General features: G+C 39.2%; 1 protein-coding gene and 1 non-coding gene across 2 annotated transcripts in view; one reads left to right on the top strand and one right to left on the bottom strand.

Annotated features, from left to right (window-relative positions):
• Positions 1 to 25,029, top strand: part of Exoc6b (exocyst complex component 6B) — a 440,601-nt gene that overhangs the window by 51,312 nt on the left and 364,260 nt on the right. Inside the window, exon 2 of the mRNA XM_051154822.1 lies at positions 20,539 to 20,704. Coding sequence (XP_051010779.1) covers positions 20,539 to 20,704 — 166 coding nt within the window. The remainder of the gene's footprint in view (positions 1 to 20,538; positions 20,705 to 25,029) is intronic.
• LOC127197800 (small nucleolar RNA U13) lies at positions 9,041 to 9,145 on the bottom strand. Its single transcript, XR_007831762.1, has one exon. It is a non-coding gene; the product is annotated as a small nucleolar RNA U13 (small nucleolar RNA).

Below are 25,029 nucleotides of genomic sequence, written 5' to 3'. Positions count from 1 at the left end.
CATTATCAACAAATAGTTCACTTCTCTATTTTATAAATTCCATAATTGCAATTCTTCTTTTTTTTCTCTCTTCATCTCATTTTAGTTTCCTTCTAAAAAATTTAAAATGATAAAATCTTATATTTACCACTTCACATCCTGTTTCTTTATGTAGACTCAAATTTTCATCATATTTTATATTGCCTGTGACAAAAACTCCCTTCAATATTCTTTACAGTTCAGTTCTACTGAAAATGAATTATTGTAGGCTTTGTGTAAAATAGTCTTGCTTTTGGGTTTGCAGGATATACCAGAAAGCCATATTTCCCCTGCTTGCTTACATAGTTTATGTGAGAAGTCTGTGGTCATTTTGTTGTCTTATGCCTTTTCCTTTACCTGTGCTTGCTTTTTCTTTTAAAAATTTTAACTGTTTTATTATTTGTTTTTGGTAATCTAAACATTTCTGACAGATGTTTTGTACTGCTTGTTTTTATTTTATGTTGGTGTAACACCTAAGTGGACACACAGATTTTAGTATTAATTTCCATACAGGTTTGTAATTACTATTAATTTTAGTTTCTGGTGTGTTCTTTCATTAACTACAATATAGACTCCCTCAAAGAGAAACAATTTAAACTAATTTTGTTCTTAGTAAATACATATCAAATGACACATGTGATTAGAAATTGCTTATATTTAATATTTAATGTATATGAATACTCTGCATGTACACCTGCATGCCAGAAAAGGGCACCAGATCACATTATAGATGGTTGTGAGCCACCATGTGGTTGCTGGGAATTGAACTCAGGACCTCTGGAAGAGAAGACAGTGCTCTTAACCGCTGAGCCGTCTCTCCAGCCCCTCTCTTTCCTTTTAAAAGTTTATTTTCTTTCCATTGTTGTCCAAATTAAACATTAAAAAATGTTACTCCTTATTAGTTGAATAATCACATGAATCCACTCATTGAAGAACTAGAATGAGACAGTGCTATTTCATAACTTTTAGATTGTCCTAAACATGAATTTTTGAGGAAGTAATACATTTATGTCTGTTCTTTGGTGATGATTGAGACCATGTCAGATCATCAATATTTTTAGGTTAGGGGTAATCTGTGTAGAGTATTAGCTTTCCCGAAGAAGTAATGTGGCCTCTTCCAGGCTGAGTGATGAACATACACTCTTGGACAAAGGTAGGTTTCTAATAGATTGAAGTCTTAGATTTCTTGACCCTTTATAATAGTCTGTGAGTTACTGTATTGAGCTAATCACACAGTTTTGGTGACCGTAGCTTTTTCAGAGAGATGTCTCTTATCATGTTATCATGAAAAAATTTAGCATTATTGAACTAACATTTCCTAAATTTTTATTTTATGTAGGTGATTTTAAGACCTTTCTTGACCTACATTCATACAGATCACCTCCCTCCAGGCTTGATTATCTTTCACAGTCTTAGGAATAAATCAGTTTTGTATAATTTATATAGTTGACCATATACTTGATTTCGTGGTTCAAGTATTAAGAAAAATTACTGAACAGAGTGGATATTAAGGTGCCTCTGTATAGGGCTGAACACAAAACTAGGTTCATGACCACTGACCTAACCTGATCTTAGAACACAAGGGGCCATCTAGGAAGGCTGTCTGCACACTAGGGCAGTCTGTTGGCAGTGTCATCCAGTTATAGGTTCTTGATGATGACATTTGAAAATGATTTCTTGGTGGAGCATCTGTGACCTCAAAATTATGAATTGTCTTAAAATTTCTTTTCAAGGCCATATGAGAGGGAGGGTAAACAAAATATTTTGTTTATAATTTGCTGTAAAGATGATTTATTACAGTTTAATATTAAACAGCTCTGTAGGCCCAAAATTTATCTCACTTGGTTCTAACTGGTGTTTCTTTCTGACACATGGTGTGAATCAACTGTCCTTCCAACTTGAAAGAGCTGAGAGTTCACTGACGCAATCCTTTGTTCTAGGGGAATTGTTTCCATTGTGCCTTCAAAAGGGAGGGACATGAAAAGCCTTGGCTCATGACAAGTTCTTTCCAACTTAGACACAGTTGGGGGCTGAACATTGGCCTGAGGAAGTGAGGTCTATTTCCTCAACTTTCTTAAAGGTTGAACGTTAACCTTTTCACATCTCTCTTTAAAAAACTGCACTCCAGAAACTTTTCACTTATGCGTTCCCATTGTTCACAGTTCTTCCTTAGATCCTAGAAGTTGCTTGGGTTTCTTTCCTTCTCCATGGAAAAATCTGCTTTTGAGAAGTTTGAATAACAAAAATCACTATCCTGAAAGGTCTTAAAAGACTAGAGTAATTGACTATGATTGCAATAGCTAGTAAATCATAGGTTTATAGTAACAGTTGAATGTGTGTAGCAACATATAAAGACATTAAAAGATTTCATATGAGTATAGGTACCATACATACTTGGTATGACTGTGAATAGGCATTGCCACTAGGTTATTTCTAGGAGAATCCAAGTAACCAGGAGAGAGATGTTATGTTCCTAATCTGACTGCTTTTGCTTTAGCGTTTTCTAATGTTAAGCCAGGCAGAGGTGATAACTCGCCTTTAATCTTAGCACTGGAGAGCAGAGGCAGAGGCAGGCAGATCTTTGAGTGTGCTTGGTCTACCAAGCAAGTTCCAGGACAGCCAGGGCTACACAGAGAAACCCTGTCTCACTCCCCAACCTCCCTGCCAAACAAAACAAATCAAAAAAGAAAAGAATTTGCTAGCATTTACAGGATGCATTGTGTACCTGACACTGTTGTTAGTGCTCCATTTGTATTTCCCTTTCTGCGTGCACGCAGATGCATAAAGTGGTAGCTATTTTAAATTTGCATTTCCTGGAGCTGGAATTTGAAGTATAGAAAAACTCATTAACTTGCCCATGGTCACCAGCTGACAGGTAGCAGAAACAAGACTTGAATCTAAGAAGTCTGGCTTTGGTAGCCTATGCTATTGATGTTTGCGCCTCATGGCCCATTTCGTTATGCTTTAAGGCTAGACTCTACTGGAACTTGCCCTGAGAATGGAAGCTTGAATTGATATTTGAATAATTTTTGAGGTTATTTACCATAGACTAGGGAAGACAGGGGTCAGGACCTAGTCTTTGTAGTTTTTTGAGGGCAAAAACTAAGACAAATGATGAAAATTTTAGGAAAGCAAATTTTAGTTTTAGCGACTTAATAATTGCTATTGATATGGGATTGATTGCTGTGTGGTGAGTTAACTTCTTGTTAGATGTGGCAGCATATGGTGAGGTCTGGAAAAACTTGTCATGCTGTGAAATTAGATTGAATCACCTCTGAGATTTCTTTTTTTTCTATAGGTGGCTGTGTTAAACAGAAGCCATTAAAATAATTATTCTTTGGGTTGCCCTCAAAGGAAAAAAGAAAAGAAAAAAAGAAGTCTGATTTGATATCTAATGGAAATGTATGTGCTGATTTAACTTTGGTCTAAACTACACAAGTTTAAATCTTTTTAAAAAATATTTATTTATTATTATATATGCAGTGCTCTGTCTGCATTTATACCTGCAGTCCAGAAGAGGGCATCAGATCACATGACACATGGTTGTGAGCCACCGTGTGGTTGCTGGGAATTGAACTCAGGACCCCTGGAAGAACAGATAGTGCTCTTAACCTCTGAGCCATCTTTCTGGGTCTGGGAGGTAGCTGATGTGGTTAGCTCACCAGCTTTCACGTGCTCGCACCATTACGGTGAGCTCTCCAGCACTACTCCACCTTGTTCACCCAATGCACAGCTGGCAAGGGTCAGGGTCAGCTTTCCTGCTGTCATGCCTCTCATGCCCTCCAGCTCACCTGCGCCTTTGCCACCAGGGCCATCTCTACTGTGCTACGCATGTGAGGTGCAAGGCACATTCTCTCAAATGCTGCAGGTGGCTAGGGGTAAAGAGATTGGAGGGCATCTCTCCCTCGCCCATGCCATCCCATGAAAGCGCTCCTGCTCTCAAGACCTTGGGGCTAGCTCTTCTGCCTGCTGCAGGCTGCAAGGGGCTAGGCAGGAGTGTGTGTGTGTTGGGGGTGGGGTGGGGTGGGAGGTGGGGACATCGGAAGAGAGGAAGAGGGCATCTCTCTCTTGCTCATGCCACCCCATGTCAAGCAAGGGGTGAGTTTTTTTTTTTTTTTAAACTAATTTGTTTCTTAAGACAGAGTCCCCATGTATCCCAGTCTGGCCTTAAACTTAGTTGGTAGCTAAGGTTGACCTGATCTTGTTACCTCCACCTCTCAAGTGCTGGGATTATGGGCCTATGTCTCCAGCCTGGTTTATTCAGTGGTGGGCAATCCAAGGCTTCTTGCATTTTACATAAGCCCTTTTTAATAATTGAGTCATATCATCTCCCACCCCAGGTCAATTTTGTAGCTCTGTAACTTGTGACAATCCTCTTGCCTCTTCCTCTTGGCATTGGGGGTTACAGGTGTGTGGCACTACCTGTTGCTGCCACTCCATAATTTTTATTTTTATTTCATTTTGATAAGTTGTTAAATATTAGATCTCATGTTTACCCTAAAGTGTTTGTCTCTGTTTATTCTTTAATTAACATGTTACTAAGTATTTATTATGAATCTGGTATTGTTCTAGATTCTTTAAATGGATTTTCTTTGTTCAGTCATTAAAATACAACATATTTAAGTAAAATAATAGAAACTCAGAAAGGTAACAAACAAACAAGCAAACAGTCCCCCAAAATGGAAGAATCACAGTCAGGCAAGGTGGTGTACAACTTTAATCCTAGCATATTGTAAGCAAAGACAGGCAGATCTCTGTGAATTCGGTTAGCCTGATCTACATAGTGAATTCAGGTTAGCCTGATCTATATAGTAAGTTCCAAGCCAACCAGTGCTATATACCTCAAAAATAGCAACAAAAAGAGTCACATTTATCTACGGTATTTGTTATTATTATATATTTTCTTACTGTCCTTTCTATTCCCCCTAGGAATATAAATGTAAATATTTGGATATATTTACCTTGCTGTTGAGTAGACATAAGGTTTAACTACCTTGTTGTTTTCATCTCATCTTGCTTTCTCTCTTTTCTACTTCAAAAAGAAATCTTTCCCCTCACCCCTTTTCTTTCTTTCTTTCTTTGGTTTTTTGAGGCAGGGTTTCTTTGTGTAGCCTTGAGCATACGACACCACTGCTCAGCTCATTTTGTTATTCTTGATAAAATTGTGATAATTGTAATAGTAATAAAGGATATTATTTTTTGTGTAGTAGCAGTCTTAGAAAGATGTTTCATGTGCAAACTGATGATAATAACTACTGCAGTAGGGATGCTGCTTCAGTGTTCTATTGCTGTGAAGATACCTCATGACCCCAGCAATGCTAATGAATGCGGACATTTAGTTGGGGGCTTACTTATAGCTTCAGCGAGTTGGTCTGTTATCATCATGGTGGAAAACATGGTGGCCCATAGGCACACATGTACTGAAGAAGTAGCTGAGAGTTCTGTATCCAGGCCAACAGGCAGGAGGAGGAGAGAGACTGGGTTTGGCATGGGGTTTTGAAGTCTCAGTGCTCACTCTTATTGACACACTTCCTGGAGCAAGGCTGTACTCTCAGATCTTTTTAAGTAGTGCCACTTACTCCTTAGTGACTAAGCATTCAAGTATATGAGCCTATGGGGCCATTCCTTTTTTTGTTTCTGTTTTTGTTTTTTGAGACAGGATTTCCCTGTGTAGCATTGGCTGTCCAGGACTCAGGCTGGCCTCGAACTCATAGTGATCCGCCTGCCTTTGCCTCCCTGAGTGCTGGGATTACAGATGTGTGTCACCACACCTGGTTTTTATGGGGCCATTTTTATTCAAACCACTACAGTTATATTTGAGGGATAGCTGAGTTACTATATATAAGATGTTAATTTGACCTCTTGACACAGATTTAAAAGACGCTTCCTTTTAGTATGATGTAGCAGTGTTGAGTTAGGTGTATTCTTTTCAGTTTCAGTGGCATGGGAACAGTAAGACTGCTTAGAGTCAACTAATGTCGTAGGATTAATTTTTCTGTGCTTTTCGCATGGCTAGAAATGTACCTCCCTGGCCCCATGTCCTTTGAGCTGTCTCACATTCACTTTGAATTCAGTCAGACACACACACACACACACACAACACCCCAGAACCATTTCAGTACCACATTTAGGTGTAACTGATCTAGCTTTTCCTCATGACACCAGGTGAGAGTTCCCTGTGCACTTATGATGACAGAGGGCTCAATGGAGTGTTCAATCTAGGCCAGACAGACTAAAAACTGGTAGGTAACAGAACATTGAAGATTTCTATACATGTTTTATTGGGGGCTGGTTGGGTACTGATGCTTATCACTATGATAGCTTTTGGCTACGTCCACAGTCTTCCAAATACAAATCTTTAATAAACACCACCCTGCCTTCCCCTTAAAAAACAAAACCAAATTCTGCCAATGAGTTTTTTCTCTCCTTTGAGAGTTAACTTGGTAATTTGAAGCATATAACCATGCTGTTTGGAAGCTATCTGACTGTTTCCATTGTTGCAGCCTGATTGTCCATGGTTTAATCATCAGTAGTTGTGAAGGAAGGCAGGAGGGGGAAAAAAAGCTGCAGGCTGCATAGTACCATAAAAAATTTCCACCTGGAAGCAATTTTTCCTAAAAGCCCTTAGGGACTGCTGTCACCCTCCCCCTTCGATTGGCAGCAAGGACTAGAAACATCAGCTCCCCTTAGAACCAGGCTTTGTTGCTCCCAGCTTCCAGAAGGGCTAGGGAGAGCTAGGGAAATGACAAATTATTCCCAGACTCTACTTTATAAGAAATTCCCTTGAGCTTTCTTTCTTCTTTTCCTCTGGTTCTTTCTGTATTAACATTTTAGCTGAAGTACAGATTATTTGCAGTAATAGGACTTGAATTTACTTTTTAGTGAAAGTGTTTATTATCAACTCTAGTGCCTGTCCTTGTGGAAAGTTGAAACATCTTTGGGTCCTGCCAAAGTCCTGTGTCACTTTATAATGCCTTCTCTGTGGAATTGTTCCAGGTGTGAACTCTCAAGGAACTCATGGTCCCGTGGGAGAGAAAGACATATAAATAAATCATGTGTGTGTGGTGTTCAGTGTAGCACCCTTTCAAAGTTATGAGCAAATAAACATTTCCAAGCAAAAGAATATTAACCCTCCAGCAGTGAATGTCCTTAATGTTGCCTATTCATTCTGAGGTCTGTTGTCCCGTGTGGGTGGAGGATACAGTGAGGTGTTTGGATGAATGGGGGGTAGTACTTGGTGGAATTTACCCCCAAACACACATGGTTTCCTAAGGTCAAGGTCAGTTCAGATTTTTATTGTCAATATGAGGGTTAAGTGGTAAATGGTGATATCATGGCTTTGAGGGAATAACTCACCCTATATTACTCCAAATGAAGGGTAACCAAGAGTTTCAACAGATTTTAAAGTATATTGCTTCAAAAATAGCCTATTATTGCATGCTATCACATAGTAAACTTTTTTTTTTTTTTTTTACATTTACTTATATGTGTCTATATGTGTGTAGCATGGGTGGAGATCAGAGGATGGCTTGCCAGATCCGATTGTCTCCTTCTATTATATGGGTCCCAGGAATGGAGTTCAGATTATAAGGTTTAGCTCAAGTACCTTTTACCTGCTGAGCCATCTTGCTGAACCTACCTATATGCTTTTGGTAGTAATTTTGTAATTTCCTCAGTTTAGGAATTGAATGTTTGTTTCTTTTGTGTTTTGTGTTAAATGTTTACCATTTCTTTAAATATATCACATTTATTTTAAATTTATACATATCAGGTTTTAAGCCTGGGTAAATCTTGATTTGTAGTTTGTGTTTCTTTTGATTTAAATTTTTTTCTGTCCATGTTCTAAGATTTAATTTTTTTTCTTTTTTAATACTAAATGCTACTTAAAAATTACTTCTCAGAAGTCTTAGAAATATGGCTTAAAGTCTGTTTTTCTAGAGAAGATTTAGGTTTATTTAGTCAGTTATCTCTGGACATTGTGAAGGAGGTTGCTTCTAAAATAAATAACAATTATTATTTGTGAGATGATATTTTGCTATGTTCCCTGGGCTAAGCTTGAGCTCAAGTGATGGATCCTGCTTCTGACTTCCTTAGTGCTGGGATGAAAGAACTGCACCTCCATACCTGGCCATAACATGAAGAATTTGATGTTTTTCCAGACTGCACAGATATTAATAGTGTGACTGTGTTCTTTGGTTTAAAATGACTGGAAGTTTTTCTTTCTCCTCCAACCAGAATCAGAAACAGAGGGGGGAAGTTTCCTTGCAGGCTGCCTTTACCCTTTTACTGAGAAATCTTGGCTTTATTCATTTCTGAGGTCCCCTCATTTGTTCCCTTGATACCTGTTCCTTTTTACTCTAGCCACTGGGGATGTCTTTTATTTCCTTTATTGTGAAGTCATGCACTAATGGTCTAGAACCTTGATTTAGACTATTAAGGTTTACTGCTAGAAGCTTTTTTTCATGGTGTTTAATGGTTTGTATCACTTATGGAGAGTAACATCTTATTTTGTTACTTTGTTTTTTTATCATTTTTTTTGCGGGGAATGGAAATAACTATTATCTTTTATTAGTACCTCAGGATCTTCAGTGCTATGGACTTAATTATGGCTTTTCTTTTTCTTTTCTTTTTCTTTCTTTTTTTTTTTTTTTTTTGGCTTTTTTGAGGCAGAGTTTCTTTATGTTATCTTGGCTGTCCTGGACTGACTTTGTAGACCAGGCTGGCCTTGAACTCACAGCAATCCGCCTGCCTCTGCCTCCCGAGTGCTGGGATTTAAAGGCGTGCTGCTCACCATGCCTGGCTCATTTTAAATTGCTCTGGTGCAGTCACTGTGGAGATCAAGCTGGTCTTGAACTTTCAGTGATGCTCTCACTTTTGTCTCTGAATGCTGGATTTACAGGCATACACCACCCTGCCCATAATTAATTAATTTTTATTTCTTTAAAGATAGGGTCTCACTATGTCCCAGTTTGCTTTACTATGTATCTCAGGGTCTTAGGCATGCACCCTCCTCAAGTGTGCATGTCAGATGAGTAATGTACCTGATTTCATAACAAGGTTTGAGGGAGGTATGTGTCACACAGTGATGTGAATACTTAATCATCATGCTTATGAACCAAAAAAGGATCCTGCCTCAAATACTCTTTATTTCTCACCTTATAATTAGCAACATTCATGATTCATCTAAAAAAAAAAAAAAAAAAAAAAAAAAAGCAAGGAATTAATCTTGTTGCTTTTAACACAAATTTGTACAAAAAGACAAAATTAAACCATTGGAAAACTTTGTTGAGCCTTTAAATCTTCAGCCACTGTTGTTGTTGTTGTTGATGATGATTTGTTCCAATAGGATGTTACCCAGGTTTTAGTTATGTCAGCCTCTATATATCCTTAATTTGGACTGTCCTTGCTTTCATTAGTTTATTTCCTGTTTGATATCTGTTGTTGATTTGACGGATGTTTTATGACAGATTCTCTTCTTCTGAGAGTTTCTGGTTATATTTAACCCAAGTCACATTCTTTGGAAGGCTCTTTGGCGAGGTGTCAGCTGAAGCTTCCCCATCCTGTTTTTAACCTATTTTTTTTTTTTTTTTTTTTGAAAGTGCCCACCTTTGGCTTCTCTTCTTGCTTGAGACAGAATTTCCTCACAGCATCCTCTTGGCTATGTGGGCTGTCTTGGTAAAGCCAGCCAGATACACTGGAATCTGCAAAGATAGACAAAGGATTGGAATGTGTTAGCTCTCATGTGATGTCACAAAAACATGTGGCTGTTATATTTGTTGCTTTTTGTATTGCTTTGATCAAATACCTGACAGGAAGTGACTTCAAGGAGGAAGGGTTTGTTTTGGCTTACAGTTTAAGGGAATACAGCCCATTCTGTTGGGGAAGGGCTGGTTGGAAAAATAAGGCAGTTGGTTACATTGCACCACAGCCAGAACATGTAGTCATGATATGTTACCACTCTGGTTGGCTTTGTGAACCTGGGAGAGGGGAGCCTAACAATGAGGTGGACTAAAGTCTCATGCAATAGCCAACTTTATTCAGAGCAGCAAGCAATTTATATTCTGAGGGTATTCTTGAGGGTTAAGTAAGATCATATGAACAAAGGTCACCTGGGTTTAAACTATGTACAGTCAGGAAGGCAGGTTATACTTGGAAACATCATTCTGAATATTAGTGGGTAAAATGATGGGTATTCTGAAATGAAGCCTAGTGAGGAGCACAAACGCATGTTCCAAGAACAGCCCATGTTATGGAGGAACAGAAATTACTAGACTCTTGTCTTGTTTACTTGGAATTTTCTCACAAGGTCTCAGAAATTTCACATAGCTTCATTCATGGACTGTGTTCTGACAGTGAGAGATGCTGGTATTTGAATGAAGAATAAAAAAAGGAAGGACTTGACTGCTCCTAGGTATGATGGAGGGGAAAGTTTATTGTAGGTAAAAAGGAACATAGTCCGAGGCAGCAACATCTGGGAGAGTCCAGAGTGGACACGACCTTGAGCCATGAGAGGGGGCAGGGGAGAGGGCGAGCAGCTGCCAACCAAGACCGAGAGAGGTGGCCAAGAGAGGAAACTAAAGGACCAGGCAACCAGAATGGCAAGGGCAGTTGGGGAGAAGGGCAGCCCACCTCTGGGCTGGGGAAGTTACTGGTAGGGGGAGGGGAAATGCTAGCCATAGGGATGCAGAGAACCTAGTGGCCCGGTCTGCTTTGATGTGTTAAATAGGCATTTCAGCTGGTTCCGTTTCTTCTTTTTATTGTGTTTTAAAACTCTAGTTCAGCTATTGTGAACCTGTGGGCCAAGACCCCTTTGTGCATATGTGTGTGTGTGCACGCGTGCGCGCGCGCCCATGTGTGTGCCTGTGTGCTTGCATGTGTGTGTGTGTGTGTGTGTGCGTGCGTGTGTGTGTGTGTGTGTGTGTGTCTAATGACTTTTCAGAGCAGATATTTACAGAACCATTCATAACGGTAGCAAAATTACAGTTAACAAAAATAATTTTATGGTTGGGGGCCACTACAACATGAGGGACTGTATTAAAAGGGTCACAACATTAGGAAGGTTGAGAACCACTGCTCTAGCCCACGAAATGGTAATTCTTTCCATATTGGTTAACCTAATCTAGAAATTGCATTACAGACATTCCCAGAGGCTTGTCTCCTAGGTTATTGTAGACAGGTTGACAGATCAACAATATTATCTGTTACATGTTACTCACCTTAGAGTTCATTAATTATAATACGCTTCTCTAGGTACTAATGATGACATGCAATGGTCTATTTTCTCCTGTACCCAGAGCATCCAAATTATAATACTGACGTCTGAACACAATCAATAGACATACTGAAGTAAGGAGAAGGGATATAAACTCCTTTTGACCTTTTGAAATTCTCTTTCAACATCATGCTCAAATGTGTTTTTCCACTTTATTTTTAACTTTTGGAATAAACAAAGATACTAATGATCCTTTTATGGAGTTTAATGAAAAGAAAATGTTTGAGGGCTAAAGCCATGGCAAGTTAAAAAAGATATATGAAAAAGCAAAGACCAGAACAAACTCTGGAATTTTTTTTTTTGATAATCAAAACCAAAACGCCAAACTGAAAATGTTCAGTCCTTTTTGTCATTAGTTCTCCTTGGTCTCATGACATAGAAGTAGATATGTTTGGTCTCCAGTATTACTCTTGCACCCACCTCCGAAACAAGGATAAATCCACATGCATTGCGTGGATTTGCAGTCCTTCTTTCTGTCCATTTCAATGGTAGAGTCTTTCCCCTTCCAGGCCCTGTGAAATCACCTGGAGGTAAAATGGATAAGACAGTCTTTGCACAGAGGGAAAACTAATGTTCTAGCATGAAGAGACTGACAATTGAATAGGCCATCAGAACATAGTTTAATAAGTGTGCTGAGGGCAGATCGTTGTTATAAAGGATGTGTGCATGAAAGGCTCTAAGTGATTAGAAATGGGTCCATGGGTCCTTAGAAGAAGTAAGGTGCAAGCTGTGGTTTTAAGCATGGACGAGATTTACTTTGAAATGGAAGGAAAAGTAAAGGGTAGTGGAAGCTGGAGACCGGCGTCCTTAACAAGCAGTGGAGACGGATTGCTGTGTCTCTTTGATTTGCCTGTTACCTTTGCAAACTGCACAACATTCTGTCATTTTATTATGCAAATAGCAGAATATAGAGGGAAAGTGGCTTAAGTATTGGGCATTGACTGACTAACATAGAGTATCTGGAGACAGTTGTTGAGGATTTCTTCACAGTCTGGGACCTGGGTGTTTTCCACCTTTCCCCTCTCTCCTTCCCTCCCTCCCTTCTTCCCTCCCTCCCTCCCTCCTTCCCTCCCTCCCTTCCTCCCTCCCTCCCTCCTTCCCTCCCTCCCTTCCTCTTTCCCTCCTTTATTTCTTTCCTTCCTTTTTTCTAGGCAGAGTTTCTGTGTAGCCTTGGCTGTCCTGGACTCACTTTATAGATCAGGCTGGTCTCAAACTCACAGAGGTCTACCTGCTTCTGCCTCCCCAAAGCTGGCATTAAAGGCCTGTGCTACCCTGCCAGGCTCCTCTCCCCTTTCCAAACCCAGGTTATTAGCACCGTTTCCTCTCTTCATGGTAATTGCTTCACCTGCCTATAAGTGTCTCATTTTCACAGGGCAGTGTTTGAGAGGTAGGAAAAGCAACTTCTTTTCCGGCATCCTTCAGGTGGCATAACACTCCCCTCCCCCACTTTGGTCTTTCACTGACAGATTTCCCTTCTCATTGGTGAGAGTTGTATGACACATCTTTGTGCTAACTGGTCACTGACAAGGCAATTTAGTGCTTATCTCTTGTGGTAGGATAGGAAGATGAACACCAGGGTTGGGACTTCTCAAACAAAAAAAGTCAATAGTCGCTATGTAGACACAGCTAGTCCACAACTGACTCACTCTACAAGTGTAATCCCCTTTCTCTTTTTGGACAGGGTTTTCTGTGTAGCCATGGCTGTTCAGGAACTCGGTCTGTAGACAGGCAGAGATCCACCTGCCTCTTCCTCCCCAGTCCTGGGGCTAATGGTGTGTGCCACAGCTGCCCAGCTCCTATTCTATCTTTTCAACAAGGTCTTCTTTTTTATTTTATGCATCTTGTGCCATACGCACAGAGAAATACAATAATATTTCAAAGAGTTGACTTTTTTTTTTTTTTTTTAAAGATTCTGCCTTTTACTTTTTGGAGGACATGGTCTCAGGTAGCCCCTACTGGCCTCAAGCTTGTTGTGTAGATGAGGATGGCCTTGAACTCCTGATCCTCCTGCCTCTGCCTCCCTAGTGTTGGCATAATGGGCCTGTGTCACCATGCCCAGTTTTATGCAGTTCTAGGGCTTTCTGTATGCAAGGCTACACTCTACCAGTTGAATTACACCCCCTGCTTTGGACCCACAGATTTGATCAACTGCAGTTTTTAGATGTTTTACAGCAGTCTGTTTTGGTTTTTTGTTTTTGAGACAAGGTTTCCCTGTGTAGCCTTGGCTGTCCTGGACTGGCTTTCTAGACTAGGCTGGCCTCGAACTCACGGAGATCTGTCTGACTCTGACTCCCTGTGTGCTGGGATTACAGGCCTGAGCCACTGCGCTTGGCGAGCAGTCTGTTTCATTTGGTTACATCAGTGTCATGTTTTAAGGAATATTAGAAATTGGTCATCACTAGATGGCAGTCTTTCTCCACTTGAAGTCATTTGTTCAGAAGGAAAAATAGTATAATATTTATTTAAGAAAAGTGCAGACTGCCGGTAGAAAGTTAACAGTAGACCTCTATCTTTTCCAGATTTTAAGAATTGTTTATTTATTTTTGCCTTTTGTACCTGATAGGTCTGTTGGTTACTGATGGCTTATGCTGAAATACATTTGAAATGCTGAGTCAACGTGTACTGTAAAGTCAGTTCACATTGGCTTTTTACTGTGGTAGAAGCAATATTGCTTTCAAGGCAGGGTTCCTTTGTGTAGCCTTGGCTGTCCAAGATTCGCTTTGTAGATCAGGCTGGCCTCGAACTCACAGAGATTCGCGTGCCTCTGCCTCCCTGAGTGCTGGGATTATAGGCATGTGCCACCTTGGCCGGTAATTTGTAATTAAAGACACAAAATGCTCTTCAAAAACTTCAGAGACCTACAGAATATGACATTTAAAGATGTTTTTACTATTTAAAAAATTCATTGACAATAAGACAGGTTTACTCCTGGCAACAGCCAGCCTACCTCAAAGAAGATGAGCATCAAAGAACCTCCTTATGGAGATGGCTTCAAATGTGACAAACCAGCCACTGGGCCTCATTTTGGCCACTGACAGACTTCTGCCTACAATTGGGCAAGCTTGGATGCAGGCACAGTTCATGGCCAAACTGCCAATACAGGGTAAGCAGGTCCTCAGTAGTTCCTGCCTCACAAATACATCTGTCAGATATATTGGGTCAGAAGGTTGAAGATGATGCTTATATACTTTGTTATATATACAATGTTATATACTTTTGAGTGACTGTTGAGACAGCAAACTGTCTATGTCATTTTTTTCAGTTAGGAAGCTGCTAACCTGCACTTCCTGTTTATTAAAGTAATTAATTTTATTACGTCTCAAGTTTCTGATGTAATTGAAGACCAGATAGTTTAATTTTACAGTTAAGCTGAATTGTTTAGAAGTTAAGATATTTTTAGGTCTAGATAGATGTTTTAAGTTGATAGAGATGAGATACGATAGATACTGATTTATATTCCAAATTTTAGACTCACTAAGATAAGAAGGATGTTTTCTTCAAGGTTGCCAAATACAAACAGCCAAAACACTATGAATGTAACATCAGTATAATTCCTGATTGTTTCTTTGGTTCTTTTTGCTCTGTGTAGCTTATTTTATATATGTATAATAATATAAATGTATATATAGAAGATAAAAAAAATTAAAAAAATAAAGGTACAAAATGCAAGTAATTATGTTTTCACCTCCCTCTGATAGCCATATGGAAACTATGTATCCTTTTCATTTTGTGTGTACATAAAGAATTCACACAGAGCTAGGGAGCTCTATAAATTTTCACAAAATGCAAAATACAGGGTGGCCTAAACACTGCCTACTTTTTTCATTTAAATGTGTGTGTTTTAGATTTGATCTCTGATTTTTGCTTTCTATTTTTTTTAAAAGATAGGGTCTTGCCATATTGTTGTGGTTGGCTTGGTATTAATCGCTGTGTAGCTCAGTCTCCTGCCTCAGCTTCCTGAATGTTGGATTACATTACAGGCTCTGTACCAAGTTCTTATCTTAATTTAATTTAATTTTTTTTTACTCCAAGGGTCCACTGTATGCCTATAAAGTTACTCATCATCATATTTGAAGAGAGTGTTAAAATCATAAAGATTCTGAATAGAAACTTGGTGACACTGATAAGGAGGTTAAAAGTACCGCCTGCTGTCTGTCCTCAATGCTTTTTCTCATTATGTGCCTGAATTGGAAAGTTTAATGCTCAGCTAGTACTTCAGGGAAATTGTAATTGATTGCTGTTTCCTATTTTGTAAATGAGAAAGTGCTGAAGGTCAGAGAGATGTATTGAATTGGCCAAAGATGTAGCTAATTACAGTGCTAAGACCAAGACTCCGCAATCAGGCATCTATAATCCACATTTTCTTTCTTTTGATTTTTAGTTTAGGTTTTTATTATTTTCTTTTTTAGTTATAGGAAATCCAGGAAGACGTTATTTATCTAAATAAATCTAAGCTCTGAATTTCTTTCCTTTTCTTATTTTTCTTTGAGTAAGCCTTGCATAGTTTAGGGTGTCCTCACACTAGTTACTTAGGCTTGCCTTGGATTCCTCACCTCCTGCCTCCACTTCCCAATTGCTGAATTACAAGCTTCACCATACCTGGCTCCTGAATTTCTGAACTTTGGGATCTCCTCCCCCTCAACTTTGTCCTTTATCTTTGGAGAGAATGAATGAAAAATTTCCTGGTAGAACCTAATTTAGAATTTATTACTGAGTCAGAATATACTGAAATGGAAACCAAAAGTTAAAAAAAAAAAAAAGAATAACACCAGTTTTTGTCTTTAAGTCTGAGGATTTTTTCAATGATTCCCTCCACCCCCAGTTTTCCACAGGACAAGGAATATGAGTATCTTCACTGAGAAGAGTCCTTTATTGTCTTTGAAAGGGGTAGAGTTAAGTTTGGAACTTAGTGAAATGTCAGTGGTAGGTTCTGTCTTGTGTGTTCTAGATAGCTCTTGTTGTAAACTCATCCATTTAGAGGGCTGCTTTTAATTTCTTTGATTTTTTTCTTCTCAAGGGAAGGGAATGAATCTTGATGCCTGTGTTTTTACTGGTCAGTGTTGAAAATTTTTATTGGAATGTGGGCATGCATGTGTGTGTGCGCCGCGCGCGCGCATGTGTGTCCCTTAATTTTGGGTAGTGGAACTGACATGCTGAGGAAAGGAAACTTTCTTATCTAGAGGATAAGTGTGTGATGATCCTGTACCACATATCCCTCCAGATTCAGAAAACATGGGCATGAGCACATACGTGTCTGCTGAAGGAGTGTCAGGGCTCAGAGAGGACATTGGCATGTCCCAGTCAATGTGTTCGTTACTGCCTCTGACTTGATGCTGATTCCAGGAGACCTCAAGAAACATTAGGGCCCTTTAGTTATATAGGGGCTTAATGGAGGTCAGGTGATTAATGGAGTTTTGGCTGAAGTCTGGTTCACATTTAGGACCTGTGGGCCTCTGAACTCATCCTGGGATTATATGCATCTCCTACCTGCAATGTATGTTTGGGATAAATAGACAGAAGTTGGTGGAATTCTTGACTAGTTCCCTGACCTGTGGAGTGAGGGCTGTTACGTTTGTAATTGGAAAGGCTAAATGCCTGTTACAGGAAAAATAGTGACCTAAGACCAGTATTGCACCCCTAGAGGAATTACAGAAATTAGTGCCACCATCAAGGACTTGAAAGATGCCTGGGTGGAGAATGACAGTTGACAATCAAAAACTTTTTATCAAGCAGTGATTTCAATTGTACCATCCTCTGTACCCGATGTGGTACCCTGACTTGAGCAGATTGGCACATCTCCTGGCACACGGTGCGTAGCTATTGATCTGGTAAGTGCCTTTGTCTCTGGCCTGTCTGTAAGGGCCTCTAGAAGCAGTTTGTCTCTGGCCTGTCTGTAAGGGCCTCTAGAAGCAGTTTGCTTTCAGTTGTATTCCTTTATATTGACTTTCCAGCCCTCTGCCATAACTTGGTTTGAAGAGATATTGATCACCTGCCTCTTTCACAAAATATTACATTAGTGCCTGTATCGCTAACATTATGATGATTGGACCAAGTGAGCAGGAGGTAGCAGCCACATTGGATTTATTGGTAACACATATGTGCATCAGAGGATGGGAAATAAATCCATCCAAATTCAGGAGCCTTATATCTCAGTGTCTTGGTCACTGTTCTGTTTCTGTGAAGAGACACCATGACCATAGCAACTCTTATAATAGAAAACACTTAATTGGGACTTGCTTACAGTTTCAGAGATGTAGTCCATTATCATCATGGCAGGAGGGAGCATGGCAGCACATAGGTAGACATAGTGTTGGAGAAGTAGCTGAGAGCTTCACATCTGGATCTGCAGGCAGCAGGAAGAGAGAAGCTGGGCCTGGCTTTTGAAACCTCAAAGCCCACCCTTTATTGGTACACTTTCTCCAACAAGGCCACACCCACTCCAAAAGGCCACACCTCCTAATCTTCTAATCTTTCTCACATAGTGCCACTCACTGATGACTAAGCATTCAAATATTTGAGCCTATGGGGCCATTCTTATTCAAACTTCTATGCTCAGAAAAATTCTTAAGAGACCAGTGGTATGGGGCATGCAGAGATATTCACAATGTTTAGTTGACCTATTTGGATTCTGGAGACAGCATATTCCTCATCTGGGTCTTTTACTGTGCCCTATAGACTAAAGGACTTCAAAAACGGCTAGCTTTGCTTGGGGCCTGTAACAGACGGAGGCTCTTCAACAGGCCCATGCTTGTGGGAAGGCTGCTCTACCACTTGGACCATATGATTCAGCAGACCTGATGCAGGCCCCTGTTGGTGATTCACAGAGGAGACCTTTGGAACTTTGGAGCAAGGCTTTACCGTCATCTGCAGACAACTATTTTCCTTTTGAGAGACAGCTGTTAGCCTGCTATTGGTCCTTAGAGGAAATTGAACATTTGACAATGGGCCACCAGTTTACCATGCAACTGGAGCTTGCTCTTGCTCTTTCTGCAAGTCAGGTTTTTTTTTTTTTTTTTTTTTTTTTTTTTTTTTTTTTTTAAAAACCGGCATTAGAGTCTGCTTCTTAGAGATTCTATCATATATTGAAGACCAGGTGAGACATCTAGTCTCATGGACTGAACAATGACTGGATTCTTCAACCTTTTGTTCATAGGCAGCCATTATTGGATTAGCTGGAAGGTCCAGCCTGTGAATCATTTTAATAAATCCCCTTTACACACACACACACACACACACACACACACACACAGTCTTTCTATAAGTTCTGTTCCTTTAGAGAACCCTGACTAATACAGAAGCCTTTGGAGAGACTTAAGCTGGGGGTGGGGGGTGGGGGTGAGTAATGTCTAAAGTACTGCTTTAAAGAGATTATTTAACTGGTGTGTGGACTATGTACTTGGTGGTAGTGTTGGAGGTAGTGAATGCATAGTGGAAGTTTGAAGGCTGTTGAATTGCTCTGGTGTGGCTAAATTATTTGGACATTGATTTAAATAGAAGTGATGGGATGTGTTCAATTCTAGGACATGTTTTGGATGTTGAGTTGTCACAACTGAGTTGTATATTGGATGAGGAGAGAATGGACAGATGGATAGAGAAATGATTATAGACACTTAGCTTACATAAGTATCATTAATTGTGGTGTGTGTGTGTGTGTGTGTGTGTGTGTGTGTGTGTGTGTGTGTGTGTTGGAGGTGCTGGAAGGAACTGGTTTGGAATGGAGATAGGTTGACAAGTATTTTTTTTTTTCTTCACTACATTTGGATGGCGTTTATCATCCAATCGGAATAGGGCCTTAGTAACAGGAATTTGAATTTAGAGTTCAGGGCAGTGCTCTGGTTGGTAGGTTATACGTTAGGAAGTCAGTCCTATGTGAGTGGTATTTTTGAGCCATGGGGTTGCTTGGTGAGAGAGCATAGAGAAGTGTAGTAGAGGAGGAGGTTCTAGAAGGAGGACTGAGAATGAGTATCAGTGAAAGGGCAAATCTATGTTAATGTGGTTACCATCAACATCTCCAGAAGAGAGTGCTTAATGAAGAAGTGAGCACCACGCCTCAACCAATGCTGCTTATTAGAGGAGTAAAATGAATACCTGCTCTAGTGGGAAGTAAGGAAGGAGGTGGAAAGGTGTTTTGCTAGGATGGAGAGCAGAAAAACTAGATGGTGGCTGGGAGGGGATGTGTAGTTCAGGGCAAGTTTTTCTTTGACCTTTATACAGACGTGAGAATAATGTGATGGAGAGGGAAAAAATACATGATGCAGATCAGAAGTTTTTGAAATAACAAGCAGCGTTAGCTGTAAATGAGCTCTGTCTGTGGAGAACGGACAGAGGAAGAAGTACAAGTTGGCTGGTTTACATGAAGGAAGAGGAAATGCTTAAGTGTGTTTCCTTCCGTCCTTTCTGGGAAGTGTATAGTTGAACAGTAGCTGAGAGGGAGGGGTGCACATTGAGGCAGGAGAAAGGAAGGGTCTCTCACTATGACTCTTACTTTTTATTTTTTGAGATGTTAATCATTGCCTGGGTTGATCATTCCTAATTCAAACCTCTCAAGTGAAAAATGTTCATAAGAAACATGACAGCTGTCATGTGTGGAAAATGCCAGGTTGGCCTCATGTGTGTGACGTGTTGTAGTCAAAACGCTAATTCACTAAGACATTGCATAGATTTACCTTTAGGCTATAAGTTATAAATGAAAACATAATGAATTATGTGTTTGGACTTGAGTCTTATGTACAAGATAACTTGTACAAATGTTCCCCTAATTCCTCCAAGCAGAAACATTTGTTTTCACGCATTTTGCACAACTACTCTTCCATCTCCAGTAGGATTTTCTGGTAGTGCTGGATGACTCTTAGATTGAAGCTGTGTAGTCACACCGAACCTAGCGAGCCTGGCTGTGGGATTTTTCTCTCCAGTAATATTCAGCTCCATGGAGTAGCTGGATAATTGTTTTTGTTGTTGTTTTTAAATTGAGTTTTCCTAGGTAAGCTAAATGGACAAATGGACAGGAGCTGTAATTTAAGTCGTTTACTTTGGGATGACAGTCTGATGGTGTGCCAAATGTTTTAAAGTGAATTAGAAAGCAACTTTTGTTTTTTCCTAAAGCAAAACCAAAACAACACTTCTTTAACATGGGGACAATATGGATGCAGTTGGTGCTTTATGTATCCTGATGATCTAGTTTTTGTCTGGGTTTGTAATTCTCTTTTCCTCAGAAGTTTTGTACTCTTCTTGCTATTTTCTCTTTAAAGGTCTGTCTATGATGGTGAGGAACATGGACGATTCATGGAGAAGCTAGAAACTCGCATCCGCAATCATGACCGAGAAATTGAGAAAATGTGCAACTTTCACTACCAGGGCTTTGTGGACTCTATTACCGAACTACTGAAAGTACGAGGAGAAGCCCAGAAACTCAAAGTAAGGAGATGCTGCTGGACATCTGCTCCTCTGTGCTCCTCTGGGGTTCTGATTCACGTTGAAAGAGTAGGGGCCATGCTTGAGGGGACCTGCTTTATTTTCATGGGGTAGATACTCTTAGTTCCCACTATTCAGTGTACAATTAAGGTGAAGATACATGGACAGGCTGGCCAAAGACAAAATTTGTATGAACATGTGCAGTTTAGATATGATTACATTAATAGCAATAGTAGTAGTAGTAGTAGTAATAATAATGATGAGGGTGATGATGATGATGATAATTTGAATAGGGCCCTCCTATGTATTCTAGCCTGGCCTTAAACTTCCTCCTTCCCCAGCTTCTCAGGTGCTAGGATTGTGGGGGTGTCTCACTGTGCCTAAGGTGTAGTAAAGATTTTTATCCCATATGAATGAGATTGTGGCATTTTGGCTGACAAGAATGCTCTTTTAAGTTAGTTTAGTTGGGATACCTACAAGTGGCTTGAACCAGTGATCAGCTACTGCTCTGCTTCTTTCAAGAGACTGCTCTTGAAGCCACCACATTCTTTGCTGGATAACGCTGCTGGCCCCTGCCATTTAAGCACTGCCATACTTAAAAGGCCAAGGTGAGAAGAGCTGCAGTGGCTATGGAGTGCTGCCTACAGGATTTGTGTTCAGGAAGGAGGCAGGTCACAGAAGATCCCTTCTCCTAGATGACTTTCCTTGTCATCCGAAGACTAGTCTCCTACATTTCTGTTAAGTTAAACAGTTCAGATTTTTGTCATTTCTTCAGCTGTTCTGTCAGTAATAATAGTTTTATTTTCTTCTCTCTAGTCTTTCTGATTTTGTTTTTATTGCTGGAATCTGAGTTAGAATCCTTAATAGAATTTTTTCTGCATGGGTTAACTGGACAGTGAGTGTAAAATTGATCTCAAATAATATTTTGCTAGAAAAGCAAAGAAACTATTTTATTGAAAGGCTAAGCAAGCAATTAGGCACCAAATTTATCTAGAATTACAATAGTTTTAAAAAAATAATTTGACTGCAAAACATGAGTTAAATGTACATAGAAGCATTAACTTTGTAACTTCTTTTATTTAATGTGATTTTTTGTGTTTGACTACAGAAATAGTACTGTGTTTCCAGCTGTGGGGTGTTATATAACATATATACGGCTCAACGTGTCATATATAAATATAAAATATCATTACTTACATAAAGTTTGCAACATTTTGGATCCTAAGATTTTTGTGATAGAGTTTATCTTGAGAGACAGAGTATTGCCAGCATCATTAAACGATTCTCTCTTCTCTGTATTTCTTAGTTGCTTTCTCCATCTGAGTTGTAACAAGTCTGTTGATTTTTTTTTTTTTTTTTTTTTTTTTTTTTTTTTTTGCTAGTGTGGTATTTGCCTTCACGCAGCCATCATGGTTCCCATCCCAATCTTTATTATTCTTTTCTATACTTCTTAGTCTTATGTATTGCATACTTCTTCCACATATTCTTGGGAATCTGTTCCATGGTGGGCCAGAGGGTATGAAAGGTGTAGAATACACTTCAGACAAGATGGTGCAGAGTATTGCCTGGGATCTTGCCAGTTGCTGACCTTAATTGCTGATTGATACTTATCTTTGCTCTACTTTCTCCCTCTACTTTAAATTGATTCAAGTTGCAAATTCCTTCAGATTGGTCAGATGCCTCTGAAGGAATACCTGGCTGTATTTGTGCAGTTTGGTATTTTGGCTGCTTCAGACTTTGACCACTTACTCTGAGCGTGGACGAATAATGTCTAGCTGCATTCCTGGTGAGCTCTGCTCTAGGGGTCCCATTTGACTCAGGGGAAGAAAGTTGAGATTCTTAACTCTGAAAAAGAATTTAGAAGTGGAAAGGTTTAAGTATTAACCACTTATAACACCAAATTAATATAATTATGTTACAGTTACCATGATGACCATTATTTTGTGTTCACAACATTATGTGTAAGTACATGCACGCCCCACCTTTTTTTTTTTTTTTTTTTTTTTTTTTTAAATTAGAAGGGTCTTTCTGGACAGTTGATATAACCTCTTTTCATTGTAGTGTATAGAACAGTTATCAGTTAGAATTAAAATAGTTACCATTTTTCCTATCAGTGACATAGATTATGCTTCTGTGGGTTTATTTTTGATGATGGTTTGCATGAAATCAGTTTAGTGAATATTGATCAGTATTTCTAAGAAAATTTGAAATTAAGCAGAATAGCATTGACTAGAAAAAAAGTGTATTATATCTATTAAAGATAAACACTGTTTCTTGAAAACTGTTTCAGTCTGTGTCTCTGTGTGTGTCTTTTTTAGTGTGTGTGACTTTGTTTCTGTTTCTCTCTGTGTCTCAGTGTTCATATGTCTGTGTATGTGTCTCTTTGTGTTTCTCTCTGTTTATCTGTCTGTGTCCCCATGTGTGTCTGTTGTGTCTCTCTGTGTATTTCTGTATTCATGAGTCTCAATGTAAAATGTATGTCTGAGTTTGAGGTTGGAAACATTGAGAAATGATACAACCAATAAGGCTATTTTGGTATGAACAATAGTGGTGGTGTAGGTTATTGGAGGTTTTAGTTCTGAGAGACCTCCAGAATAGGTTAAAAATCCAGTTTATTATTGAATAAGTACTTTGAAGGAGATTGTGCTATCATTTGGTGTAACCATACCATTTTTATTCATATTGCTTTCTCTTACTTTGAATCCTGTCTTCCAGTGACAGGCATTCATTAGGAGCAGCCTTTCTTTTCTTAGCTCTTCAAGGTATTTGAGGCAGCTATTATTTAGGTGTAGGGTGTAGTGTATTGGGTCGAAGAATAGTGTGTAGTTTCTTCAAATCACTTTTATTTATGGGGTAAAAATAACTGCATTTGTTTTTCTTTTTCTTTTTCCTTTTTTTTTTTTTTTTTTTTCTTTTTGAGACAGAGTTTTTTCTCTGTGTAGCCTTGGCTGTCCTGGACTCACTTTGTAGACCAGGCTGGCCTCGAACTCATAGCGATCCGCCTGCCTCTGCCTCCCGAGTGCTGGGATTAAAGGCGTGTGCCACCACGCCCGGCCTGCATTTGTTTTTAATGTGATATATATTTGGCTTCTAAAATTAGCTTACATTTCATCATGCTGCAGTTTGTCAGTGTCCTTCGTGACACATGGCATCTAGATGCCATTCTCATCATTTGATTTTGCCACCCTACCATCTGCTTTTATTTCAGAGAGTGTGTAGCAACTTCTGTCTTGTAGGCCAAATCAAGTTTGCCTCCTATTATTGTAAATAAAGTTTTATTGGTACCTAGCCACACTAGCACACAACATTTTATTTATGGTTGTATTCCTGTCAGTGCTGACTAGTTACTGCAGAGACTTCATGGCCTGAAAAACTGAAAATATTTACTGTTTTACAGTAATGGAAGCAGATTGCTGGCCCCAGTTTTAGGTGATGCTTCGGAGAATGCCTTAGATTTGCATTTGGCAGCTACATTCTTTCTTGGCTCTCATCACAGTCTATTGGTTAATAGTATTTTTCACATATGATGCTTGTAGGAAAATAATAAAGAGGTAATATAAGTCTCTATTGCTTCTTTTTCTTAGATTTTATAAAATATTTTCTGGAAGAGGTCAGATTTTATTTTATCTTTGAAAGTAGGGGTGCATTCTCTGATCTGCTCTGGACTATATTATCCAGTTAGAATATATACTTTAAGATAAAAATTAAAAAGGTGTGTCTTCTGAAAAACTAGTTTCTTGAGATGATGTTGAATGAAGTAAGTTTGAAAACACTCCTTATGGTGTCCCTTTCCTGAGCATTCATGCTGTTTGTTCTTCTCTCCTCTTTGTGTGTGATGCACGTGTGTTCATGTGTTGGTAATATCAGCTAACATTTCCTGATGCTCGAGGGACATTGTGGGAAATACTGGGTTGAGTGACATAAGGAACAGCAGTTACTAGTGGAAGCCTAGACAGTCTGTGTTTAAGAAGTTTAGAAGTTACTATTGTCCATGTTTTGATGATGCCTGAGACGATAAACTACGATTATAAAAATCTATTTGTTTTATTCTGTGGAAACATCAAAAGTAAATAGTTGAAAAGTTGTGTGCTCTTCCTTTAACCTATAAGTCATAGCTCATTTGAGGCTCATTCACACATTTTGACTGTTGATGAAATTAATGGGGATATGGAAGTATTATAAGTTGTTAAGAATTAATCACCCCAAACTATTTAATAATTCATTTTGTAGAATTAAGATGATACCTGTAAAACCTTGAATTGCCTTTTCAGGAATACGTTGTGAAGTTATAAATGTTTGTGTTAACATTTGCTTCCTAGACATTTCAC

Source organism: Acomys russatus, chromosome 13 (assembly GCF_903995435.1).
Source record: "Acomys russatus chromosome 13, mAcoRus1.1, whole genome shotgun sequence".
Taxonomy (NCBI): Eukaryota; Metazoa; Chordata; class Mammalia; order Rodentia; family Muridae; genus Acomys; species Acomys russatus.
Note: the sequence above shows the minus strand (reverse complement) of the source record. Positions and strands in the feature narration are given on the sequence as shown.